This window comes from Oryx dammah, unplaced genomic scaffold (assembly GCF_014754425.2).
Source record: "Oryx dammah isolate SB20612 unplaced genomic scaffold, SCBI_Odam_1.1 HiC_scaffold_4, whole genome shotgun sequence".
In the NCBI taxonomy this organism is placed as follows: Eukaryota; Metazoa; Chordata; class Mammalia; order Artiodactyla; family Bovidae; genus Oryx; species Oryx dammah.
Window position 1 is genome coordinate 48,266,117 of NW_024070188.1, and position 27,530 is coordinate 48,293,646.

General features: G+C 39.3%; 1 protein-coding gene across 1 annotated transcript; it reads left to right on the forward strand.

Annotated features, from left to right (window-relative positions):
* The first annotated feature begins 308 nt into the window (after positions 1-308).
* On the forward strand, positions 309-27,150 carry UBE2J1 (ubiquitin conjugating enzyme E2 J1). The gene is made up of 8 exons (XM_040238806.1): positions 309-492; positions 9,132-9,205; positions 10,878-11,009; positions 13,505-13,589; positions 13,873-13,978; positions 16,291-16,420; positions 17,655-17,774; positions 23,716-27,150. Exons 1-8 carry the CDS (start codon positions 462-464, stop codon positions 23,992-23,994), a joined length of 957 nt encoding a protein of 318 aa, XP_040094740.1. The 5' UTR covers positions 309-461; the 3' UTR covers positions 23,995-27,150.
* The last annotated feature ends 380 nt before the right edge of the window (positions 27,151-27,530 follow it).

Consider the following 27,530-nt stretch of genomic DNA (forward strand, 5'->3'; position numbering starts at 1 on the left):
GCCCGCTCCTGCCAGATTCGGGAGTGCGCTTCGCGGGACCGGGGAAGTGACCAGCGGCCGAGCCGCGCCCCCGCCACGAAGCGACTGCCACGTCAGGACAACTTCACAAAACCTGGGCGAGGGCGGGTGACGCAGGCCGGGCGGCCGTGGCGGCTTTGGGCCCGCGGCCAGACGGGGAGGCTGACCTCCAGCCCAGCCCCGGCTTCAGCGACACCCCGGCCGGCGCCGGCGCCTGCCCGGCCCTCTGGGAGGCGGGGGAGCAGCGGAGGAGGCGGCGCCACCGCGGAGCCCGCGCCCTCCCGCCCCGCCCTCAGTCCCGGCCTGGGCGGGGCGGCCACCGCGGAGGCCCCTCGGCCAGACCCGGTCGGCCCGAACCGAGTTGAGACGCGGGAGGCGGCGGCGCGGAGAGGCGGCGACGGCGGCGGCGGGCCGGGAGGCTGGAGCCGGGCCAGCCCCCCGCCATGGAGACCCGCTACAACCTGAAGAGTCCGGGTGAGCGGGGCTGTGGGCAGGGGGCGGTGCCGCACAGTGAGCGCGATGGGGGAGTGACCCCGGACCCCGGGGACCCGCGCCGCGGTCCCCTCGCGTCGGCCGCCACTCGCCGCTCCGCTCCCGGTTCCGCGCTCTACGCCAGCCCGCCGCCTGCCGGGCTGGTGCAGGCCGCGGAGCCGGGCGGCCCGGCAGGCACAAAACCTGGGGTCTCCCTTCCGCACCCCGACTGCCCTTCCCTCATTTTCGCCACGTAGAACTGGGTTATCAGCTCATCCCCGAGAACAGGTGTAATGGTGATGGCCGTGAGTAATAGAGATCAATCCTTTGCCCTACCTGCGCCTTGAACACGGTCGTTAGCTCTTCTCCGTCGCTGCCACCGGACTTTTATTAGCTGTTTGATTCACTCTCATTTGAGGATTTCGTTTAAACGTCCTGTTTGCAGCCTTTGGGGCAAATAGAATTACAGACATAAAGGAAATGTTCTGGACTAAAGCGGTTAACCAAAAAGCTAAGAAAACTAGTTGAGCCAGGTACTTTAGAACTAACCATGATTTTAGCCATACTGGTATGATGTATGTATGTCTCCGTTCAGGCATAGAAACTTCTCTTCCTGTCTTTAATACCCCTGCTTCATTCACAGAAGCAGCCAAACAATCCTAGCCTCAAATACTTTTCTGGTGTATAATAAAGAAGCGGGCTTCCCTGATGGCTCAGCGATAAAGAATCCGCCTGCCAGTGCAGGAGACGCGGGTTGCATTCTGGCCCGGAAGATCCCCTGGAGGAGGAAATGGCAACCCACTCCAGTGTTCTTGCCTGGAGAATCCCGTGGACAGAGGAGCCTGGCGGGCTACAGTCCATGGGGTCGCGAAAGAGTCAGAAACGACTTAGCGACTAAACAACAAAATAAAGAAGCACGAAAAGGAAGCAGCTCTCAGATTAAGACAGGCTTACAAACCTTTGGATTCTGTAAGTGGTATTGGATTTGTACCTTGATAAATTTGTTCAGAGGGAGAAACTCCACACTTCAGGTCTAAATAATCCTAATAAAGGATTTTAGTGATGGTTTGGCCAACCTTTATTGGTTCTTTTTTTTTTTTTTTTCCCTTCCGAAGAAGCGACTTCTCAGTAAGAATCAGCAAGATTAGCATGCTCATGGAGAGAGTTGATATTGTGAATCTTGGATTTTTTTTTTAATGACTTGAAAACATAATAAAAACTGAAGAAAAGCCTGAGGATACTGATTGAACAGAGCTTTGTTAACTTGAGTTCTGTCAGGCCTAAGAAACGTTCTCCGGTAACCAAGAATCAGTCATAACGTTTGGGGGAGCCATAGACTTAAAAAATCCGCGGAAGGGTTTGGACTCTCCAAGAAATACGTTTATAGGATTCAATTTCAGTGGATTCACCACCCCTGCCATCCTCAACCCATCTCCTACGCCAGGGGGAATAAAGGGAGATGAAAGAGAAAGAGGGAAAGAAAAGCTTAATTTTAAGATTAGATGGTAGAATGCTTAGAATGTGAAAATTGTGCTAGATTTTAATAAAAATATGTGGGTAAAATGTAGGGTGACTGTTTGGTCACATGGTACCAAGTTCTTTGAGACAGCTGAGGTATTTAGTGGAATGTCCAGAGAATAATGAAAATGAGTAATAGTGCAATTTGGAATGGAGTGTTGGTGGGTCCCAAGAGATTGTTGTCAGAGGACTTTGCTGAATTTTGATAGGTTATTGTACCCAAGACTGTGATAAGCTTTTAGAATTCTTCAGAATTTTTGTTCTATTTCTACACTGTATGACCTACTGTAAGGTACTGGTTGAGCTTTCTTTGGTAGACATGCTTCTAGCTGTATAATTGCTTCGTCTTTTCGGTTTCATTTCCTCAGAGGTAGTGCTGTTGTTCTAAAAAAGAGGTTTTTTAAACTTTTTTTTTTAATTCTACAGATCATTTGGTGTTCACAGAAAAAGTGAATTAGCCGAAATATGGAACTTATTGAAAGTGCGGGAAGCATAGTGAAAATGTTTTGTTTTTTTGAAAATGTTTTCTTTGTTTTTTTTCTGTCTTGTAATACTTTTTAAGGTAATGAATGCATGAAAGGAAGTGGTTAAAAACGCACAATGTAAGAGCTATAACCCTTTTTCTATCTGACGTGGAATTGTCTTAGAGATATGGATGGGACAATTAAGACAATACAAATAACTGGTTAAAGGCCAGTTTGTTAGCATATGGATTTGTTCATTTTATAGATGGAACAATGTATTTTTAATGACTTTTCTAGAATGGACCTGTGATAATGGGCAGAACTCTATGTGAGGCTACCTCATAAGCCTCTGACTACCCTGTCAGTAGTTGCTTCTGGATCAAGCACCCTGCTCTCTTTTTTGGGTCTGTTCTGGTCTAAGTATCAGGGTCTCAGAGTACAAAGTAAGGGGACATAACATGTAAAGAACTTCCTGTGGCAAGATTTCTTCAGAAGGGCCCTATCTGCTCATTCAGCAGATGGTTGGCATATAAGAAATTGGTGCAAAGGCACCCATTACCTCCATCAGAAATACAGGAGTCACTCTATCAATGGGCTTCCCTGGTAACTCAGTGGTAAAGAATCTGCCTGCAGTGCAGGAGCCACAGGAGACACGGGTTCAATCCCTAGGTCAGGAAGATCCCCTGGAGGAGGGCATGGCAACCCACTCAAATATTCTTGCCTGGAGAATCTCGTGGACAGAGGAGCCTGGCGGGTTACAGTCCATGGGGTTGCAAAGAGTTGGATACGACTGAAGTGACTGAGCACACACTTACTCTGTCCATATCCAGGATATCTACTGCCCCTTCACGCTAATCATTCTCAAGTTTTAATGTCCGATTTAAACCCTTCTCCTAGGCTATAGATACACAGAACTTATTGGTGATTTAACATCTTTACCTAGATTTCCCACAAACTCCCTCCCCCCCCCCGCCCCGCCAAAAAAATCTCTACAAGGTGTAAAAACCAAAAACCAATCAGTTTTCTTTGCTCCCCCTCTTTCCTTATCTCAGGAATTGACAGCCCCCAGGAACCCATGGGAGTCATCTTTGAGATCTTGGTCTACTTTTTTATTCCACTCCCTACCCTGAAACACACACAAATACATGCATTTCCATGCGGGCACCAATGAACAAAGTCACATATATCTAATCAGTTACTGTCCATCATCACCAGATCAGTTGGAACAAAATAAAAACTGATTAGGTCAGTCCTCAAATTGGCAAAATTTTAATAGCTTCCTGGTGAAAGTGAAAGTTGCTCAGTTGTTTCCAACTCTGTAACCCCATGGACTCTACAGTCCATGGAATTCTCCATGGCAGAATACTGGAGTGGGTAGCCAGCCATTCCCTTCAGGGGATCTCCCCAACCCAGGGATTGAACCCAGGTCTCCTGCATTACAGGCGAATTCTTTACCAGCTGAGCCACCAGGGAAGCCCCCTCAAATTGACAAAATTTTAATAGCTTCCTTGTAGCTACGGATAAAGTTCAAAGTAGACTTCCCTGGTAGCTCAGCTGGTAAAGAATCTGCCTGCAATGCAGGAGACCCTTATTCTATTTCTGAGTCAGGAAGTTTCCCTGGAGAAGGGATAGGCAACCCACTCTAGTATTCTTGTCTGGAGAATCCCATGGACAGAGGAACCTAGCAGGCTACAGTCCATGGGGTCACAAAGAGTCAGACACAACTGAGCAACTAAACACAGAGGGCTGAACGTGATTTGATCCTTGCCTTCCTCACCAGCCTCATCTCCTACCACTCTTACGCTCCTTTGCATTTTTACCATCTACCCATTTGGCCTGAGTGATTATCCAGATGGAGCAGCTCTAACCTGTATGCCTTGATTCATGTGAGATTCCTATTAGTTCTTCAGTCTTCTTTAAGGTTCCGCCTTGTCCAGCTTCCCTAGGCATACTAAGTAGTCCGTGTGATTGTGCACACTTGGTCAGTATTTCTGTTTTAATTGTTTTCATGTCTTTCTCTACGAGCTTTTTGAAGACAAGAAGCAGTTTTGGTCATTATTCTATCTCCATAACTCAGATATTCTTTAAATGTTTGTCGAATATATACCTTTGCAAGATCTTCCTGGGCAGAAATATCAGTCCTTAAATATTTGCTTAAGTGTCTTCACTATGGGAGCAGGAAGAGGCTCTTGGGGAGCATGACATTGGCTTCACATCCTTGATAAGCCTGTCTCCTGCATTTTACCCATGCTTTGGAGTCTGATGATATCAAGATATTTATTTTCCAAGAGAATATAGTTGCATAAGAGTGACCAGTAAATGATCCCCTTTTCCTGGAGCTTTGTCTCCAAAGTCCAGTGAGTTAGCTGAGCATGTGAAGAATGCTAACGGGAGGCCCTTGAAACCTAGAGATTGGATCCAGAGTGGTCATGTGGCCTCCATGAAAAGAAGAAAGCAGGAATGCATGTGCTCCCCACCTTCCTTTCCTTTGCTATCACATCTTATCTTACCATGGTTGGAGAGTTCCATTTATAACCTTGCAAAGAGATAAGAGAGGAGCTGGAATGGGAAGTTTCCTCACTAGCCATGTGGTAGCAAGAGATGGAGTGTCAGGAGCATACTGTGCTCCAGCCCTAGTTTCCAGGCAGTATTTTGAATCTTGACTATTCCATAGCAGTGACATTTCTTTTGCGGGCAGGGAGCCATGCCATGTTGCCAACTTCATATGCTTAAGGCCTGCATTTGAACCAGAGAGAATCACTGAAGGACCCTTAAATCCCAGTCCATTTCTGACCTGGTGAAGAGGGAGGGTTGAAAAGGAAAGGAGAATTCTGTGAAGAAATTACTGACTTTCATGTGACAGATATAAACATTACAGCAGAAGAAGACTGGGAGACTTTTCAAGTATTTAGAGCTACAAAATGTCAGAGCCAATTTTAATGCAGATCTAATTCCAGAATCCATGTTCTTTTTCAGAAAAATGTTCATAGTATATGTTGTTTCCGGAAAAATGAATTATAAGTACACTAGAATAGTTTTACCTTCTGTTTGACTATGTACTTTGGCTCTCACATGGTATGTCCTTATGTTGGCCCATGAACTAATAAATCAACTTGTTTAGTGAAACCATGTAAAACCATGCACCTCATATTAAGACTTGAACTCACTTGGCCAGGATTTGAACTCAGCCAGAACCCACAGTCCTCCAACTGGGATCACACATCTGGTTTCTGCACGTAATGAAGCTCAGGTTCTTGATGTCTCATCACAGAAAGAATTCCGTGAGAGACAAAGTGATAGGTAAGAAGTGGATTTAGAGAGAAACACACTCTACAGACAGAGTGTAGGCCATCACAGAAGGTGAGAGGTGCCTGGAGATATGATGTCGTTAGCTTTGATGGGCTGGGTAATTTCATAGGCTAATGACTGGGAGGACTGTAATAGCTGTTTTGGGAAAGGGGTTGGGGATTTTTTGGAATTGGGCCACTGCCCACTTTTTGGTGGAGGAACTGCCTTGGAACTGTCACGGTGCCTGTTGGTGTGTCCTTTAGCTTGCTGAAGTGTTAGAAAGAGCATAAACATTTACTGAGGCTCAAGGTCTAGTGGAAGTCCACTTGTCTGCCATCTTGGACCTATTTGGTTCTAATCAGTTTCTGTTGCTGATGGGCCTTGGGCCATGTCATTCTTTCAGAGGTTGTGCCCTGCCCCTTTCCCTCTTGTTTCAGTTGAGCCAGTGATTGTTCCTTTAAATTCTTTCTTGCAGCAGTTCTGACCCTTCCATACATCTCTCATAATACCCATTGAATTTTTATTTTCTTCTTTTCTAATAAACTGAGTGAGGAAGAGACAGAGAAAAATGTGATAAGGTTACGGAATGAATAAAATCTGACCTCATCAGTTTATGCAGCCAGCTGATGAGAAATAAAGAAAAAACAGTTTCCTTGGCATCTTTGATTGCTGACAGCAATCATGTAAAACTAGTCATGTTAAACAACTTTCATGATTTTATTTATATCTGATAGTATTAACTTAATGGTATTTTTACATGGCTCTAAACCAAGGGTTTTCAATTCTTTTTTCTCTGGGCCTCTTAGAATAGGTGGAAGAGGGTAGATAGCTTAGAGGTCCTTTCATGCTAGCCTGCTGTTATCTGTTTTATATATTGAGGTCCTCCTTAAACCTTTCTTTGAACAAAGGATTTTATCTCATCAAATAAATTTGAAAACCACTGCTTTTAATCAGATCTTTGGAGAGAGTTTTGTTGGGGGAAGATACTAGCATTCATTTCAGCTAATATATGAGTGTTTAAGTCCAGAGGAGACTTCAGTGAAGTAGATGTTGTTAATGAGCACGAAAGACAGGTGTTAATCACCAGTGAAGGTAAAATTTATAAAAGCGAAATTATAGAATGTTGTGAGGACTTAGAGCCAGGGGGCTCAATGTAGTCTCCAGAGCGGTGGTTTCCAAACCTGACTGACCACTAGAAATAACTTGGAGAGCATTCCTGGTGTCCACTCTCCTCCCAGGACTCCTCAGGGACTTTTATGTGTCCCAGTAGGAATCTCTAGTCACTCCTCTGAGCGTGGACAAAGGAAGGTATCAAGGAGACCCTTAAAGGTCTAGTGAGAGCCAGACTCGATGAAGTGGGGGATGGGAAGAGGAGCAGAGCTGCAGGCTGAGGAATTGGTGCGGAAGAAAGAAGGTCTGAAATAGAAGGTAGAATGTGTGCAAAGAACTGAACAAAGCCGAGTGACTAGAACTCGAGGGTGGAGGGTAGGGGAGAAATTGGGTCTCAATATGTGCTTGTTTCTAATAAAGCATTTTTTGTATTATTTGCATTGACTCCTCCCCTCCAGACTATAAGCTCCTTGATAACAGAAACTGTATTTTAGTTTGCTTGTAGCTATAGCGTCTGCTCCGCAGAATCAGACACCACTGAAGCAGCTTGGCACACATAGCATCTAGTATGAGCTTAGGGAATATTTACAATCAGATGAACAAATTCTCTGCCTATAGGGATTAGTTCAGAGTAGGAGATGGAAAAGAATATTCATAGTTATGGAATAGGATAGTGACTTAAGAATTTTTTTTGCAGCTTAGGAACGCTTGATTAAAATGAAATTTTCTGCAAAAGTCCTGATACATAAGGAACTGTTTGGTTGTTTATGTGTGAGTTGCTTCTCAGGTAACCTTTCCCCATAGCATGCCTATCTGCGCCACTGCACATTTACTTTTTTTGTTTCCTTTGCTTATTCCTAGCTGGGTAATTCCTACTGTCTTTCTTTCAGATCTCAGTACCTGACCCCTTTTCTCTTCTGTCTGCTCTCAGGTTAGGTGCCCACCTGGTGCATACTTCTCTCATAACATGTATTAAACTATGTTAGTTTGTTCTCAAGCAGAGTTTCAGAGAGCCTTGAGCTATCTGGTGTTTCTCTGGCTTTGCTATCCTGTATCCTATACCAGTGTCCTGACATTTTTTTTTTAGCATCTAAAGCTTGAGGGTGAGGGGGCTGGGATCAAAGGATTGACCTTTATGAACCAATAGGGTAGGAAAGAGGGTACAGATACACATAGGACTCTAAACTGTCATAGGCTGCTCACAGTCATTTATCATGGGGATAAGGTCTGTGCCATTAACTGAAAGAGGTGGAAGAGAAGAGAGTGAATAGGTATGAATAGTCTTGGGGCACTAGTTGGAAGGTGTTGGGTGGGGTTTACTGGAGATATAGACCCTTGCGTGGCATTGGATGCGGCACTCCATGTCCCAGCGGAGGTTGTTAATAATACCTCTATAATAGCGTCAGTGGGCCTGTCTCTGTGACTTTTTAAACCCTGTTCAGTAATGCTTAGCTGTTTGGGTATAGACTCCAAATTAGAAGATGGTTGACTTGGCTCAGTTAGAATTGAACTTATTAGGGGAGTATGAAAGGGGAACATCTAAGAGCCAAGAGCATGGATAGAGAGAGAAGTGAGTATAGGTGTAGGTGGCATTAAGAAAGTTGTGGGGTCAGTGGATTGGAGGTTTTAATTTAGCAAAGAAATAATCTCAAACAGGAATTCAGTTAGTGCTATGGAGATTCAGTGATACCAGGACAGCGCCATTAAGTCAAAGAAGATATTGAGTGGAAAGTTCTGATGTTGAGGATTTTAGGGGGTTTACTGTTCGTGAGCATAAGTACCAGAGGCCATGTTTCTTGTCAGTGCAGATCTTTAACAAGGTACAGTTGGACTGCCTGTGTTGAGATCCTAGTTCTGTCATTTACCATGTAACCTTGGGCATGTATAATCTCTCCATGTCTCAGTTTCTTCATCTGGAAAATGGGGATAAAAACAGCACCTATCTCAGTTGTTTTGAGGATTACATGAATTAATATTTGAGTGCTACCTAATAGGGATTGTATATAAGTACTTACTAGAGAAAAATAGCATCTCTTTGAAACTTCCCTATATATTTAATTTAATATGTAACTCTTCTAGTGCCTAGCTGCCTTTTCTTCCCCCATTATTACTATTATTGCATAATTAAATCATATGCTGTATTGAATAAGTCCTCTGCACGTTTTTTGTTGAAGTAGGAACTTATTCATTAGGTCTGTAAATCTGCTAATCACATGGAAAAAGTTTATTTGAAATGTCTCTATCTTGTGAATTTCGTTTTAGCTGTTAAACGTTTGATGAAAGAAGCAGCAGAATTGAAAGATCCAACAGATCATTACCATGCTCAGCCTTTAGAGGTTAGTTTCTATCTCTGTCTTCTAAGTTTCTTAAAATTATTTTTTCATTGCATTGAATCATTATAAATGTGTTTGGTATGCTTTATTGATATATTTTATTCCCTATATTTTCTGAGTATTTTTTTAAACCATTGAAAATTGAAGTACAGTTATTTACAATGTTGTGTTAGTTTAAGGTATGCACTGAGTAATTCTGTTAGCCATTCAGAATCAGATGTTTTAGAAGAAGCAGATTTCTGGTCTCTATAAAATGGGTCTCAGGGACTTTCCTGGTGGTCCAGTGGCTAAGACTCCAGTCTTCCACGGCAGGAGTTCAGTCCTTGATTGGGGAACTAAGATCCCCCATGCCACAGCTCAGCTAAAAAAAGGGAGGGGGGCCTCAGATACTAAATTAGTTTAGGTATGAGGGAGGAAAAGTAGAAAGAACTCCAGACTCTATATTTGGGAGACTTAGCCGCTTGAGGGGTCTCTGCAACTAGTTTGGGCTTTTTGTACAAACATCTCTACCTCTACCTCAGTCTTCCAGTCTGTGAAAGGAAGGTATTTAAATGTGCCCAGTCTCATTTTCATGGTAATGGTGGGACTAAAATGTAATAATGTTTGTGCAAGTATTTTGCAGACTATGAAGTACTTGGTAACCGATGATATTAACATATAATGTTAACAGCCTATGTGTTAACTGACCACTTACTAATAAGCTTTTTGGCATCTATGAGGGATAAATTTGGAAAATTTGCTAAAATAATCCAAATTTATAGTAAATTATTTGATTATATAAATAATAATTTTCACTAATTTGGATTCAGGGGTTATTTATCAGTTTAATTAAGTCTATAATATTTTTAGATCAAATAATAATTTAATAAAAATAAATTTTTAATAAAAATAATTTAATTGATTAAGTAAATCCACATCCAAAAAATGATCAAGCATGAACTCAAAATAAATATATTTTTAGACATACAAGAGCACAGATTTTCTTCCTTAAATTCCTTTCAGAGAAATGTAGTTGACAATAAACCACACCAAAATAATGCAAAAACTGAACAAAACATACAAAGGAAGATTGAGATTCCAGTAAACCCAGGAGACATTCAAGTGAAGAATTTTGGAATGTGTCAAGCAGTTAGTCCATATTAAAACTTCAGGGTCCAGAAGATATTTTTCAGAAAAAATAAATGGAGCTAATGTAATAGAAAGTATATACATCTATAATCTTATTTATGAACATGTAATGGTGCTCAGGGGGCTTCCCTGGTGGCTCAGTGGCAAGGAATCCACCTGCCAATACAGGAGACGTGGGTTTGATCCCTGGGTCAGGAAGATCCCCTAGAGAAGGAAATGGCACCCCACTCCAGCATTCTTGCCTGGAGAATCCCATGGACAGTCCATGGGGTCGCAAAAGAGTTGGACAAGACTTAGCAACTAAACAACGGCAATGAAAACGGTGCTCATGTGTTTTAAAATGCATTAAAAAAATTTTTAGCTCTTATGTGACATGAAAGCTAGATTAAATAGCTTTTACTTATAACTTTTATACTTGAGACATTGTGCATTAGAATAGGATAAAATGTTATTTTTTCTCACCCAGTAATGTTTCTAATACTCACTGGTAGAAACAATCCAGTTTTTTAATGTTCTTGATCCCTTGGTGCTTATTGTTTTTGTTCAGGATAATCTTTTTGAATGGCACTTCACAGTTAGAGGGCCCCCAGATTCTGATTTTGATGGAGGAGTTTATCATGGACGAATAGTACTGCCACCAGAGTATCCCATGAAACCACCAAGCATTATTCTCCTAACGGTAAGAATTCTCGGCTTTTTGGAATGCTTCCTGGCGGCTGTAAAGTGTAGTATGCATATTCCTTTTCATTAAGAAAAGGAATCATTATTATTATAACTTTGCTTTTGGAGACCAGACCTGGGACTATATTTTTTCTGGAAAAAAATTCCTAGGAAGTTGAAGCATCTGAGAAGTACTTGTGATGCTCATTGCCATAGTGTGATTGTTAGGATTCAGTGAATTAGTGGACAAAGTGCTGTGCACAGTGTCTGGCACATGATAAGTACTCAGTAGAGGGTAGTTCCAAGAAGGCAATGGCAACCCACTCCAGGACTTTTGCCTGGAAAATCCCACGGATGGAGGAGCCTGGTGGGCTGTAGTCCATGGGGTCGCTAAGAGTCAGACACGACTGAGCGACTTCACTTTCACTTTTTACTTTCGTGCATTGGAGAAGGAAATGGCAACCCACTCCATTGTTCTTGCCTGGAGAATCCCAGGGACGGGGGAGCCTGGTGGGCTGCCGTCTATGGGGTCGCACAGAGTCGGACACGACTGAAGTGACTTAACAGCAGCAGCAGAGGGTAGTTACTATTGTTGTGCTTCATCCCATTATCTCCTTCAGCTTTTCACCTTATGCTTTGTCCTTCATTTTCCTCATCTTTTTTTTTTTTTTTTACAGTTTCCTCATCTTCACATGCAGCTCTTAGAGTAAGAACTGACATAGAGTCCTCACATAGAGTCCTCAATAAATGTTAGCTATGTTGTTATTGTTTATATCTTAGAATTTCTCTCCATCTTCACATATTTTATCTCCATGTAAAGGAAAGCTATACATCCAGGTTTCTCTTATCTTTCCTGGGACCTTGTTCCATCAGTAAATTCCTCTCTTAATTGTTAAAGCTTTCCTTCCTTCATTTCCTTTCATTTATGTGTGTTTGATTATCCTCTAACTTGAAAGAAGCAAAAATGAAACAAAAACCTTCCCATGTCTCTGCTACGACTTTAAGCTGTAGCCTTTTTTTCTCTTTGTAACCTTCAAAACATCCTAACTCTATAGTGTCATCTCTTGTGTTCTGGTGACCACACATAGCACTCTGTTGAAACATGCTTACTACGCCAGTCTCAAGAGAGCAGCTTGAGAAGTCACACCATCTCTTCTCAGTCTTCATCCTTTTCCAATCTAAGTTAAACTTCTGATACACATGGAGCAGCAAATAGTGAAAGAAAACATTGTCATCATTACCAAATTAATGGTTTTCCCTGTGGCGTTTGTTTCTAGTGGAAAGAGCGTTTGTTTAGGGCCAGTAGACCTGAATTCTGGCCAGTACCATGTCCGTCGTGTCATGGGCAAATTACATAGTCTCTTTGAGATTCATTTTTCTCAGTTGTCAAAAGGAATGTGTGTGAAGAATATAATCATACTGTCAGGTCCTGATATATGGAAGCTGCTTAATAAATCTTAGGTGATACTGAGAATTAGTCACGCTGGCAGTAGGTCTGGAGTGGGAGGCCTGGAGGGGCCCTACTGTGTTAGGAGTCTCTTCTTTCAGTTGCTAGATGGTAGGGAGAGCCAGCTGGTCTGAAGGAAGAGCTGGTACGTGGTGAAACTGGTGGAGGGTATTTGATGCCACAGCTATTCATCAATGATATCATCATGTATGCTGATGTGCAATATTTGCTCTTTCTGATTCATTTCCTCTCTTTTGAAAAAATCTTCTCCAGCTTTCACTTGACAAATATTTATTAAACTCGTGCCGTATACCCTGTGTGTGTAGCAGAGAGTAAGTCAAAACTCTGCCTACTTGGAACTTGTATTCTAACTTCATGCCTCTTCTTCCTCTCCTTCTCCCAAGTATGGATATTCTACAAGTTCAGACTACAGCTGTTTTCTCTTGTTTCTATGAAATGGTTTCATTGATCACCTCTGTGAAAGTCAAGCATCAGGAATGCATTATCTTCTTCTGCGGTCAGCAGGTCTGTATTTTTGCCTGCCTGCTGGACACCATCAGTAGCTCTTCCAGCAAGACAAAACTGAAACCATTCTCATCTTTCACTTCTGTGTTCCTGTATGGAATTGCATCATCCTTCTGAGAGGCACTCCCACCTCAGAGCCTTCCTCCCCAGGGTCTAGTTAGGTGACACCCAGTCTTTAGATTTTATCCTGGCCTTTGTATGTCTTCTCTTTTAGCTCCTTCCCAGAGCCTAGCACCATACTAGGCACAGAGGAGGCTATCAGGACGTCATTATATGTCAGTTACTGAGATGTCAGTTGTGGGACTCAGTTTCAAAATGTGCTATGACAGCTTCTAAAGACAGCTTTTATTTTTCATTCTGAATCTAACAAATATTTGTGGGGTATCTATAAGAAGACAAAAATCTGTATCCCCTTAGAGATCCCATCCTCTAAAACTTCTCTTTAAAAAATTATTTATATGTAAAATGTATTTATGCTTATAAAGTATAAAACATTAAACACACACATACCTAATTTTTTAAATGCCTTATTTATTCCTAAGGCTAATGGACGATTTGAAGTAGGCAAGAAAATCTGTTTGAGCATCTCAGGACATCATCCTGAAACTTGGCAGCCTTCATGGAGCAGTGAGTATTTACAGTGAATACAAGTCTTAAAGAACTTGAGTCAATTCATAAATAATAAGATATAATACTCTCTCAAGATTGAAGCTGTTTGGGATAAATAATTTTATATTATTGAATAAATAATAGAAATACTTTTCCCTATTGGGATTTTTGCATCATTTTAATACAGTCCCCTACTTGTATCTCTTTAGTTGAAACCCTGAGTCTTTTCCTTTTTTCTTTTCAGAGTAGCCTGAGTTCCTTTTGCAAAGCAACTTAGATTGATGTTTACTTTTTATTTCAGTAAGAACAGCTTTATTAGCCATCATTGGGTTTATGCCAACAAAAGGAGAGGGAGCCATAGGTTCTCTCGATTACACACCTGAGGAAAGAAGAGCCCTTGCCAAAAAGTAAGTTTTGCCTTTTCTTGTTTGTTAAGATGTGAATACCATTCTAGATAATGGCTGTTAGCAGATAAGCTCTGTCTCTTTGTGTGACCTACCTTGGTGCTACAGGATCTAGTCTTAGTTATGCTATCTTAGAAATTTAGTTGTATTAATTTCCCCAGGAGTGATCAGACTCTAAAGAATTTATTTCATGCTATCTTCCTTTAAAAAGTAGTTGGTAATACCAGCCTACAGTGCACGGTATCTTCTAGAAGACAGTACTGGTTATTTATCTCCACGTGGGCAGTGTTACAGGTAGAAAAAAGCCAGAGTAATGATATGTATGTTGCTTTCCATGAAAATTTTAAAAACCATTTTGAAGGCAGGGAGGAAACTCATTTTATCATCTTTGTATCTGTAGCATCTGCCTCATAGCAAGTGCACAACAAGTGATCTGGAATAAAGCAAAGGAGATTTTCTTTATCGAATTGTAGTTTCCCAGCAGTTCTGCCTTCTAGTTTTTTTCAGGTACCTTTTGTCTGTATAACCCAGTAGATTCAGAGTAGCCTCTCCTTTGAGTAGTGTGGAGACCCGTTCTTGAGTTTGACCATTGTCCTGTTCTGAACTTGGCTGCCTGCCGCCCTTCAGATCTACTGTGTTTAATTAAATGATAGTATATCTCACCCTAGCATGGCTTCCCCGGTGGCTCAGCGGTAAAGAATCCACCAGCTTTGCAGGAGATGCGGGTTTGATCCTTGGGTTCTATCCCTCAGGAAGATTTGATAGACTCCCTGTTTTATCAGCAACTTTTCTTTTAAACATTATTCCCAAATTCGGAATATACCTTGCAGCTACTATTCACAGACTATAGTATGTACTTTGAATACATAGCATTTGTTTTGATCTCCTTTGTTGACTTTCTAAATTGATACTTGTATCCAGCTCATTTCATGTACAAGGTTAAAAAAAAAAATAAGGCTTTTTTTGTTTATACTTCTCACTGTATATAGTCTAGGTTCTTAGTCTGTGATATAGGCTTTCTAAAACATGATTTTGCGTTCAATCATGGTAGCATACTGTCCTTATGGATAAACTAATGTATTAAAAATAAACTTTCTCCTTTAAACTTCATCTGACTTCTCAGTTAAAAAATGAACATATTTTTGGGACATCGCTGGTAGTCCTGTGATTAAGATGCCACACTTCCACAGCAGGGGGCGAGGGTTCTTTCCCTGGTCAGGGAACTAAAATCCCACATGCTGCTCAGCACGACTGAAAAATAGAGAGGGAGAAAAAAAAGTGCACACACTTTAAGATAAATAATTCGGATACAACTGATTCTCAAAAGGATATGGACAGCAATGCTACTTCTGCTGAAACAAAAAATGTTCATCAGTAAGTACTAAATTAGTATAGCTTTTACATGTGTTTTGTTTACATGAAATTATAAATAGTATGTTCTTTATAATGTGATAGTATGTTCTTCAAGATCTAAGAGTTTTATTATGTTGAACTAGAAGTATGACAAAATAGTTTTTGTAAAAGTTTAGTAGTGTAACAGTGTATATTATACACATTTACTTCTAGTCATACAAAAAAGAAAATGGAAGCATAGAAAATCAAATTAATATTAGGAAATAGTTAACAGACTTATTTTGAGCTTCTATTTGTTATAATGAATGATGAATTTCACTGTCTGGATTTTCCATGAATTGTCTTTTATCTTTCAAATTGTACTGCTATTTAGATGAGTAGAGTTGTTGGGTTTTTCCCCTGGAAATATCTGTAAATAGTATTCAATTTTTTTAATTTTTTATTGGCCACACCAAAAGAATATGGAATGTTAGTTCCTCGACCAGGGATCAAACCCACACCTATGGCAGTGAAAGCACTGTCTTAACCACTGGACTGCCAGAGAATTCCCAATTTGAGCTTTATAATGGACTTTTTACACAGACTTAATATATGCTTGTTGTGTGTGAACTTAAGGACAGTGTAGTTAAGCAATTTGTATGCTGTCTTATAGATCTAAAACTTTTCTTTTAAAGAGATAGTATATTGGGAAAAAATGAAATCTAAACCCTGATTTTTTTTTTTTTAATTTCAGATAGTTAAAATTGAGGAATAATTGACATGAATTTTTTTTAGAAAACCAATTTAACTTGTGTGTTTGTTTGAGCTATAATTATTGCCAAAATTGTCTAATTTACATGTAGGAATGTGATATGGAGTTGTCTAGTGTTCTTTTAAATTTAATCACTCAGTATTTGAGTATCTTAGATAGATCAACTTTCGAGTATCTGATTTATATTCATCAAAAAATTACTTCCCACCAGATCACAAGATTTCTGTTGTGAGGGATGTGGCTTTGCCATGAAGGATATCCTGTTGCCTTTAAAATCTGGAAGTGATTCAAGCCAGGCTGACCAAGAAGCCAAGGAACTGGCTAGACAAATCAGTTTTAAGGTATTCTAAATTTGTAAATAAATTCTAACTATGAAACCCTTTTGTTGCCTAGCCAAATTTTGGATAGAAAGTAAAGCAGTATAGTTCCATTGTACTGAGATCTTTACAGATTATTTTCCTTATTACAAAACTAATGTATGTTCAGAAGCAGCATTATAGCATAGTAATAGTTAAAAGCTTGGACTCCGGTATACTCTGCCAGGGGTCATGTCTCAGCTTTGCTGCTTATTAGTAGTAGGACATGAGACATATTGCTCATATTGTACCTTTTTCTCATCTGTAAATAAATAATGGTACTAGTTTGATTTTTATAAGGATTGAGTTAATTCTCACTTTAGAACTGTCTGGTGCATAATAAATTTTAACTATTATTATAGAAACTATAGATAAGCAATAAGGGAAAAATAATAATCATGCATAATCCCATCCCCACGCAATAGCTGCTGTTAATATTCTGACATATCTCTCATATTCTTTTGCTCTGCATATGTTTTGCACAAACATTTAATTACTTCTAGAATTTAATTAGTTTCATCAAAAAAGTCAGCCTGCATTAAGCAGCATGCTGCCTCCTCCCTTGTCTCACCCATCCTGTATATCCTTCTATGTCCAGGTCTTGGGAGAAACTTTTCCTTCTGTTTTATTGTGGTGCCTGAAAGAGGGGGTGCTTAATAAATGTTGGTTATTTTCTTCCTTCTGAGGATTCCTGTTGTACCTAACATTACTTCTCTGAAAATCTTAGGGCCAAATGTCTCTTGTACATCAGAATTTCAGATTTTAGAAAATATTAAACTTGCACTAACATGCACAGTGGGATCTGGGGCAGCTCCTGATAATCAAATCTATTAATATCTCATCAGCAAACCTGGGAATATTTACACTAATGTGAAAAAACATACACTGTTAACCTCACATGTCGGATTATGCCTAAAAATTACAAAAAAACTTTAGTTTTTAGAGTTTTTTGGAGTGGACCATGATCCATGAGTATTAGTTTTGTCCTTCACCAAGTAATAGCTCCTTGAGAACAGGTATCGTCTATTCCTCCTCCTAAATTACCAGCACAGTGTTGGACACCATGAGTGTTCAGAGCTTACCTAATGGATAATTGATATTAAAGTAGTAATTAAAATAAATAATTAAAAATGAATCCAAGAGAGAATTTAGTAGGTTGTGGGTTATTCTGTACATCTCTTGTGACACTGCTCTTGGGTGTATCTTTTTTTTATAATAGGCAGAAGTTAATTCATCTGGAAAGACTATTGCTGAGTCGGACTTAAACCACTCTTTTTCACTAAATGATTTACAGGATGATATACCTGCAACATTCCAGGGTGCTACAGCAAGTACATCGGTATGGCTCTTATCTTTTATATCTATATCTGTACCATCATAATTATTTGCAGTAGGAAGAGGAGTCTCTAGATGAACTATCTGAATGTTTTGGTCCTCCTAACAGACTCGAGACAAGCTGTCCCTCTAATGAATTACAGTATCTTAAACAAGTTATTCATATTTTCTGAGTCGTCTTTTTCGTTAAATGGAGCTGGACTAAAACAATTCTAGGTTTGTAAATAGGACCTTTCTTCTATTGATATGACTTTTCTGAAAAGTTAGCTTCAGTATAGTGCTAGACTCCGAATAAAATTAAACATACATACATTAGCCACTTTCTCAATAGGTGCTCTGTCTTTGGCAGGTTTCTTAAGGCACTGACTCAAAGGCCTGGAGTCAGAGATTTGCCTTAGGCTGTCTCTGTCCAGTAGAATAGCCACTAGCCACATGTGGCTCTCTGAATTTATATTTTCCTTATTAAAACTCAGAGGGTAAAGAGTCTGCCTGAAGTACAGGAGACACAAGAGACTCTGGTTTGATCCCTGGGTTGAGAAGATCCCCTCGAGGAGGAAATGGCAACCCACTCCAGTATTCTTGCCTGGAGAATTCCATGGACAGAGGAGCCTGGCGGGCTACAGTCAAAAGAGTTGCAAAGAGCCAGACACAACTGAGCAACTAAGCGTGCATGCGCACGCTTCCTTGGGATCACTTCCCAAATAAACTTCTTGTTCTTATTCAGAATTAAGCTAAATCTTCAGTTCCTTAGTCACACTGGCCACAATTCAAGCATTCAAAAGCCCCAAGTGGCCAGTGGCTACCGTTTTGGACAGCATAAATATAGAACATTATTGTCATCTCAGAAAATATTCTGTTGGACAGTGCTGCCTTGCACATAGTAAGTGTCTAATAAATAATCATTGAAGGAAAGATTCCATGGGTGCTGTGCATCTTATTAGTTGTGCCCTGACCTATTGTCTAAACATTAGTGGGTCTTGGTCGCTGGAGAGACCAATTAAGAAAATGTGACTGGTTTGTTGCTAAATAATTAGGATTATAGGGAAAAAACATTGACTTTCCTTTCTATATATGAGATGAACTCATATTGGTAACAAGTTGTTTGGTTGAATAGACACATCTTTCTCCCCTTCCCCAGTTTAGAGAGGATGTTAAAGGGTCAGAGAAATTGAAATAGAAGCTGGGCAAATACAGATTTGCCCAGGCAAATATAAAGTGGGACTGAGTGGTCCTCTCCCATTCAAGAGACTGAGATGGGTAGAAAAAAGTAGGTTGGAGAAAGCAGGAGAGAGGGTGCTGTAAAGTAAATTCTTGGAGGGGACTGGAAAAGAAGGTGTAAGAAAAAAGTGTGTGCTAAGAGATTAATTGTTTTTATGTGTTGCCCATGTAATTATGTGTTATAGAGGAATATAGTGAATTAATTTTAGTCAATATATGTTTTAGCTTGAAATAGTTAAAAAAATATTCAGATTACTTTTCACCTTTAGAATTCTAATTGTTTTCTATGTCATAAATAGTTTTTTAAAAAAATAGAACCATCCTACTGCAGAGAGGAGAGTAGTCACCTATAAAGACAGTCTGCTAATACTTTGTGATGTATTTAAATATGTCTTTAGTCTGTTTTAAATCTGTGTCAAGTCCCCTGTTGCAGTTCCAGTTATCCTTATTCCAGTTGTAATTTATTTTACAATGATTTATTGTCTATTTCACTTCCCAGAATGTACGTTCCTCTCCACTGCACTGTATCCCTAGTGCCTGGCATAGTGCCTTGTATATAGTAGGTCATATTTGTTGGTTTTGAATAAATGAATCTGAGGATTGGCACTTTAAAAATATACTAGTAATACAGGTAAAGAAATGACACAGTTTAGTAAATTAGATCGCACAAACAATACTTTTGTTATTACAGTAGTCTTTTCTATTTTGATTTCTTCCTTATTTTTTCTTCTGGTTTTATTGCAATATAATTGACATGTAGCACTGTGTAAATTTACAGGTGTACAGCATAATGATCTGACTTGCATATACCATGAAATGATTACCACAATAAATTTAGCAAATATCTAGTAGCTCATAGATACAAAATGAATGGAAAAAGAAAAAAAATTTTTTCCGTTGTGATGAAAACTTAGGATTTACTCTCAACAACTTTCATATGTAACAGCAGTGTTAATTGCATCAATCATATTGTACATTAAATCCTTAGGACTTATTTATCGTATAACTGGAAGTTTGTACCTTTTGACTACTTTCATCTGTTTCTCCTACCCCTCTGGTAACCACAAATCTGATCTCTTTTTCTCTGAGTTTGTTTTTGAAGTTTAATCTACCTATAATACTATGTTAGTTTTGTGTACAACGTAGTGATTTGGTATTTCTATACATTACAAAGTGATCACCACCCATTTTGATTTTAAAGTACCTAACACAGAACTCTTCTTCACAGGTATAGGTAAGTAACTGATACCAATTCTGGTTAAAACAATAAATTGCATATAGTTACAAGTTTAGCTCTTAATTATATTTACATACAGATTATCTCAGAGTGTGATTATATAATTTGATCACTAGGGAGGTAACTGAAACCTGGTTTTGGCTGGGGGTAGCTGCTTTACATGCTAGTGTAATATGAATTCACTGAGATGTTATACATCAAATCCCAGATAAGCTACGTTTTTTTATCTTTGAGGGGGCGAGAGATTGCCCACAGTCTAAATACAGCAGATAACATCAGGCCATCTGTTGCTTTTTGATGCAGACTTTTTAGCCCTGTAGAAATGGGAACAATGCTGATGGTCGACTTATGTTCTTCCAGTCTATCAGGTTTTTTCTTCTTCGCAAGATTGAGGTTCTGAATGAGCCATTCCACTTTGTATTAAGAAGCAAACACAAAACTCCCTTATACATGCTAAACTATAGAAAATTTTATATGCATTACAAGGAACTTATGTGTGATTGTGACATATATATTTAAATGTAATTTAATTGGATACAAACATCACATATTTTTATGTTCCCAGAAATGATCACTTCATCTTAATGAAGGAAATATAAATGATTATCACTTAAGTATACATTCTGTGATATGTGTTTGAACAAGTTTAGGCAAACAGCAACGATTTAAATGTTGTGCCACCAAACCTATGGTGTTTTGAAAATGGCCAAGTCCAGCTTGACTCTGCATCTGCGGTTCAGTAAGAACCACCAAAACCGAATCCGGTTAGCCCTTCCAATCTAGAGTCCTCTAGGTCTGCAGCATTGAAGTCATACAGTTTTACCAGGATGTGATTGTTTAAAATAGGGAGAAGTTCATAATATCACAGCACTAAGTTTTAGTCAGTAATGTATCATCCAAAAGGAATCTGAAATTTAGGAACCTGTTTAAAGAAGTGTACCTACATAAATATTTCCATGAAGTACACATACTAAAATGTCATCTGAAGTCATGGTTTGAGGGGTTGTTGTTCTAAATATGTTAATCATACTAATAAAATTGTGAGAATTAGTCCTAAATAAAGTCATGACTTTTCTTTTGTTAACGTCAATCTGGAGTCTTCAAACGGATGTATTGATAGTAATATTAGTAATGCCTTAACATTTAATAAGCAATTGTGTATCCTGCACGCTTTATATCATTATCCTGTTGAATCTTTACAACTACTGAACTGGATATTACCCTTGTACAAGAGAGGGAGCTGAGTCCTTGGTCAAATAACTTGATTAGGGTCACACATCCGTGAAGTGCTTGAAGCCAGCCTAGTGATGATAAGACTACCTGTTTTAGTCCTGGTCGGGCTGTAAATAAAAGCTTTAAGATGAGTCAATCTCTTATGCTAGTTTCTGGATTGATTCTACCACCTTCCTTTTTATTTTTAAGAACCCATTTCCCTATAAGCCTTGAGTACTTTTGCTCTATCAGACACTTTTGTCTTCTTGGCTGAACAGTTGGAAGAACGGGAGGTTTCAAGTGCAGTGGTGCGCTTGTCTTGGTTACTATAACTCGGTTCACCTCCGTTAGTATTAAATCGCTACATGACAGTGTGACAGTGTAAGCCTCATAAAATGTGGTCGTCGTGTGCCTGCTCTTCAATGAGCACCTTTCTTCTGAGCCCTGGAGTAGGGAAGTTCAAGTTCTGCCTCTGTGTTATGGGTCACTACGTTTGAGTGCTTCCAAAGGATAGTTTTAAGAAACTCAGATTATTTACATCTTTTAATGTTGGGGTGATGCCAGAATTAAAGTGTAATGTCTTCTGTAGATAACTAAGATCAGCAGTTTTTTCCCTATTGTTTATAGCTGTTGTCAGGACAAAGCTCATTCTCTTACCTATTTTTTTTTAAGTATTTGCATTATATTTTTAGATTCTTTTTTCTTCTAAATACTGAAATTTTATATAATGAAAAGTATTTAAAATCTTTTGTATTTACTCAATTTAAAAAGTTATTCTGAATAAAACATGCATTCTTACTTACTTGAAAGAATGTGTGTTGGCTCTACTGTAATCAGTATAAAGTTTTCAATACAACAAAGACTTTGGCTATTAGAGGTAGAGTTAAGGTATCTATATAAGCAAAATGAAATTCGTATTTTGTAGAGCTTTCTTGTCTGTGTGTGTGTGTTAGTTGCTTAGTGGTATCCGACTTTTTACAACCCCATAGACTAGCCCACCAGGCCCCTCCATCCATGAAGGATTCTCTAGGCAAGAACACTGGAGTGGGTTGCCATTTCCTTCTCCAAAAGGAACTATAGAAAGAAAGTGAAGTCGCTCAGTCATGTCTGACTCTTTGCGACCCCATGGACTGTAGCCTACCAGGCTCCTCCATCTATGGAATTTTCCAGGCAAGACTACTGGAGTGGGTTGCCATTTCCTTCTCCATTCTTGTCTATAAACCACATTTAAGACTTTGAATCACTTGTTACCACATGTGTTTTTGCTTTGACCAAGCATTCATTGAAAGGATAGAAAGCAGTTGACATCCAGGGCTTTTTAGGGGGCACCTCCTGTGCCAAAGTAAAGGATACACTTGAGTCTCCCATACCTGCCTCCACATTTTTCTCAGCACATACCCAGGGTACTCTTGACAATAGTTCATGCTTTACACTCATAAAGTAACACAGTTCAAACACACAGTAAAGAGTTCTGGACTTGTGTTCAATTCAGTTGATGGGGAGTGTGAGAATGGATAAACCTGTTTTGAAAACCACATCTAACTTTTATAACAATATTACTATGTAGAACATATGGTTTGAAATTATCAATGGCACCCCACTCCAGCACACTTGCCTGGAAAATCCCATGGATGGAGGAGCCTGGTAGGCTGCAGTCCATGGGGTCGCTATGAGTCGAGCACGACTGAGCGACCTCACTTTTACTTTTCACTTTCATGCATTGGAGAAGGAAATGGCAACCCACTCCAGTGTTCTTGCCTGGAGAATCCCAGGGACGGGGGAGCCTAGTAGGCTGCTGTCTGTGGGGTCGCACAGAGTTGGACACGACTGAAGCGACTCAGCAGCAGCAGGATAACACTGGAGGAAGAACACTATTGAGGGTTGTCCTTTTTTTGCCATTTAGAATATGGTAAATCTTTATGTAGAAAGTGGGAATCAGATTGCTTCTCTCCTTGACTCCTGAAAGAAGGGAAGTACTCAGATGCTAGCAGATACTGCTGGAGTTGCAGCCGGAGGAGAATACAAAGCCATCTGTGGAGAATATGGATAAACTCTGTCCTTGTCCTATTTGTTGCTGGTAAATTCCTTCTCCACCTGCGAGCACTCAGAATAAGTTGTGTTGCTGGCTTATTCAGAAGGGTGAGTTACTCATCTCAGCATTCAGAGAATTCTTGGTAGTTTTGCCTTACTGCTCTGCGATATCATGTACTGTTGAATAGCCTGTATGTATACAAGTTTTCTTTGCCAGTTTCAAACTGAGTTTCTTAAAATTTCGTAGTATGGAACCCAGAACCCCTCAGCAGCATCCCTTCAACAGCCTGCCCAACCTGTAGCTAAGAGTACCTCCATGAGCCCTCGACAACGCCGGGCCCAGCAGCAGAGTCAAAGAAGGTCGTCTACTTCACCGGATGTCACCCAGGGCCAGCAGCCAAGAGGCAACCACACCGATCATGGCGGATCTGCTGTCTTGATTGTCATCCTGACTTTGGCATTGGCAGCTCTTATATTCCGACGAATATATCTGGCCAATGAGTACATATTTGACTTTGAGTTATAATATTGTTTTGTGTCTTAAGAGCTGTGACTCAGCTGCTTCATTAAACATTCTGCATTGGGTATAATCTAAGAATTGTTTACAAAATAATTTTTTATATTTACCCTTCATTCCTTTTTTGATCCTTATAAATTCAGTATAAATATATCTAGACATTCAGTGTCCTGCTTAGTTTAAGGGACTGGAAGTCAAAGTCCCTTGTCTCTCTATCCAGCCTGCTCTACAGGGAAATAACTTATTTGTTGGTTTTCACGCCTCAGCTTTTCTTTATGTAAATTTGTGATACTTTTCTGTATAGCCCTTTGAAATTTTTGGATAAAAGATGGTATTTTAAGTTCCAGTGAGTATTACTAGTTACTCAATACCATTTATTGAGTACTCTGTTTCTACTTATTTAGAATGATATAGGGATAAGAGTTGAAAAGGGAAAATAAAACCCCTCAAATAGCTTGCTTAAAACGTATTCATGTGAGAGATACTGGGATTGCCCATTCTATGACTGACTCTATGTCCTAAACATTCTTTGGTGAAAGTAACTATTTTGGTCAAACATTTCTGAGGAAATGAGATTACATCTTTATTACTGGATGTTATTTGAGGAGGAAATAATGCTCTGTAACCACTTTGATATGCTATTATCCCCTTCTCTCCAGTTCACACACAAGATTTTTTTTAAAAAGAAGGAAAACAATCCTCCATAGATCTTTGATTTAAGGAAGGAAGGGTCCAAGCCAGGAAATTGCTTGATTTTCTTCCAAAAGTTAAATGGGAGGGTCTTAAGATTTGAATGTTTGCTCTACTTGGACTTGTATGTCTTTTGAGTTGTATTATATGCCTAGCTTTATAATCACTATAAATTTAATTATTTTAGGAATATGCATAATATTGAACTATTTCACGTACCATTTTAATAGAAAAGCTCAGGGCCCATGTAACAGTGATAGAAATTAGAAAAACCTCTCCTTAGAATCGCCCACCTAATCAAAGCCCAAGAGATCATTTTCAGTGCAAAAATCAATATATAACTTAGTGCTGGCTAGCTCCACAGACTCTGGTAGATAATTTAAACTATCATCGTAAATAATGCCTGGTGAGAACATATAATCACAGGAAAACATTGCTTTCAGCATGTTCAGTAGCAGCCTTGAGGGCACTCTCGAGAGTATTGCTAATGAAGATTTAATTTTTAAATACAGGCAGTCCCCAACTTTCAAATAGGTTATGCTCTAAAAGTGCATTTGTAAGTTAATTTTTTTTTTTTACAACTCAGTTTTGCAAATTATGTTTAGGTTTTAGGCAAGACGACAAAAGTTAGTCCATAATGTATCTTGAGTACTTTGGAGAGTGGTATTTATAAAGTCCCTATGTGGTTTATTATGGGCAATATAGAAACAGTTTATAAAATGATTTTAAAGGCCAATTTAATTTTTACTCCTGCTCTCATAAGGCTTTGGTTCTATGAACTGTTAGACACAATTTGTTTTCATTTGATAGCCCAGTTTATGTCTGTATCTAAAATAAGAACGTATTGTATACTATGATATAATGCACAGTTTTCTTAAATTTTAATAAATTAGCATTTTTAAGGTCTTTACAGATTGTTACTGTTCTGTCTAAAGCTGAAGTTGGTAAAGTCTAAAAAGCCTAAGGACTTAATGAAGACCTCCTATGTCAGAAAAATTATAGGTTAGTATCTTACAACTTTATTGCCCTGAGAAAATACGTTCTGAAGTCTTGGTTTGGAATGTAAGATATTAGGGATATTGGTTCAGTGGTCTCCTAGCAAGAGGTCACTGACTCACCTGGGCAGCACCAGGTCATCTTATCACCTAAGAAGAACATCCCCATGTCTCAGCCTATGCTGAGATAAATTGTGTGCTAGGAACAATCTCCCCTGCTTTCCCTCTGAGCCAGCCTCAATCCATGTGATATTGTTGCATGGTTTCATGGGGTGTATGTATACTTAAAACTGATTAAGAAGAAGGCACATCATACAGTTCCTCCTCTACCTGAGTTGGCCTCTCATCCCTCACTCATCAACTGCCAGGCCAGCTTCTCCTTTTTTTTTTTTTTTTTCTTTTTTTCTTTTTTAGCAGCTGATACACATGTCTGAAAGTGGCATATCTTTTGCTTCTTCCCTTTCAGCTCACATTGCTACTTAAAAATCCTTAAGTTGTTGATCTGACCCCCATCGTGGAGTTAAAGAACAAAATTGGTCTTTGGAGCCACTCTTAACACCCCAATAAAGGGCCTCTTCAGAAAACTGTTATTTTTAAAGCCCCTCTGTAATCCCTTATTTATAGCATAAGGCCAGGAAAAAAACATGTGATCTGGTAGATAAATGCTTAGGACTCCTTTCCCAAATCCTAAGATTTAGGTAAGTCATGACTTTTTTTTGACCAACACAGCACATACAAGGGTAGTTAAAATAGCATGCATGCTTGAAAAAAACATGTCTGTTTTGCCTGTAACTGTTTAAACCAATGAAACCTTTTAAATTTTATGTATTGTGGGCTTTTATGTAGCACTTTACATTTTCATGCTGCTTATAGTTTAATTCTACTGAAATAAATGAATTTCATCAAAATTCTCAGCTACTTTTTAAAAAACAAAATCCTTTAAAATTGTGTATTATTTTGACTATGAAAACACAAAGTTTCCTGTTTCAGGAGAATAAGAAATCTTTTTATTATTTTCTGGCTATGAATAAACTTCCTGGTACCTGAGTCCTCCCATTTTTATAGAGCAGAATCAAGAAACAAGCAAACCTCACACAATTGGGCTTAATTGTGCAGAAATATAGGCTGAAGTACTATATTGTTTTATTACTTAACAAAGAAGTATATGAAAGGTGAAGGTGTTTAGTGAACCTAACTTTAAACAAATAATGTGTACATAAATGTATACTTTGGGAATCTCCTGGCAGTCCAGTGGTCAGGACTGTGTGCTTTCACTGCTGAGGGCCCAGGTTCAATCCTTGGTCAAGGAACTCAGATCCCAGAAGCTGTGCGGCTCACTGAAAAAAAGAAAAAAAAGAAGTGTATTCTTATAGCCTTTGTGGGAGGCTCTTAATTGCTCCAGAGCTGTTTGAAACACCTCTTTAAATGCCTCAGAACTAGTTTGAGCGGCTGAATAAAACCAGTGACTATTTGTACCTGATTTTGAATTCTTTGTGTCATTTGGTGTCCTGTCCATTCTACCTCCTTAAATGTTCCCTTGCCTTTTTCCACTCTTCATGCTCACCGCCACTACCCTAATGAGCCATATCGTCTCAACTAGCACAGTAATCTCTTAAGTTTCTGTTCTTTTTGATTAATTTTTATTGGAATATAGTTGATTTACAATGTGTACTACTTTCTACTGTACAGCAAGGTGAATCAGTTGTACATATACATACATCCACTCTTTTAGATTCGTTTCCCATGTAAGTTATTACAGAGTATTGTGTAGAGTTCCCTGTGCTATATACTAGGTTCTTGATATCTATTTTGTATATATTAATAGTACAAGTCTGCATTCTTGCTGCACACTGCAGCTGG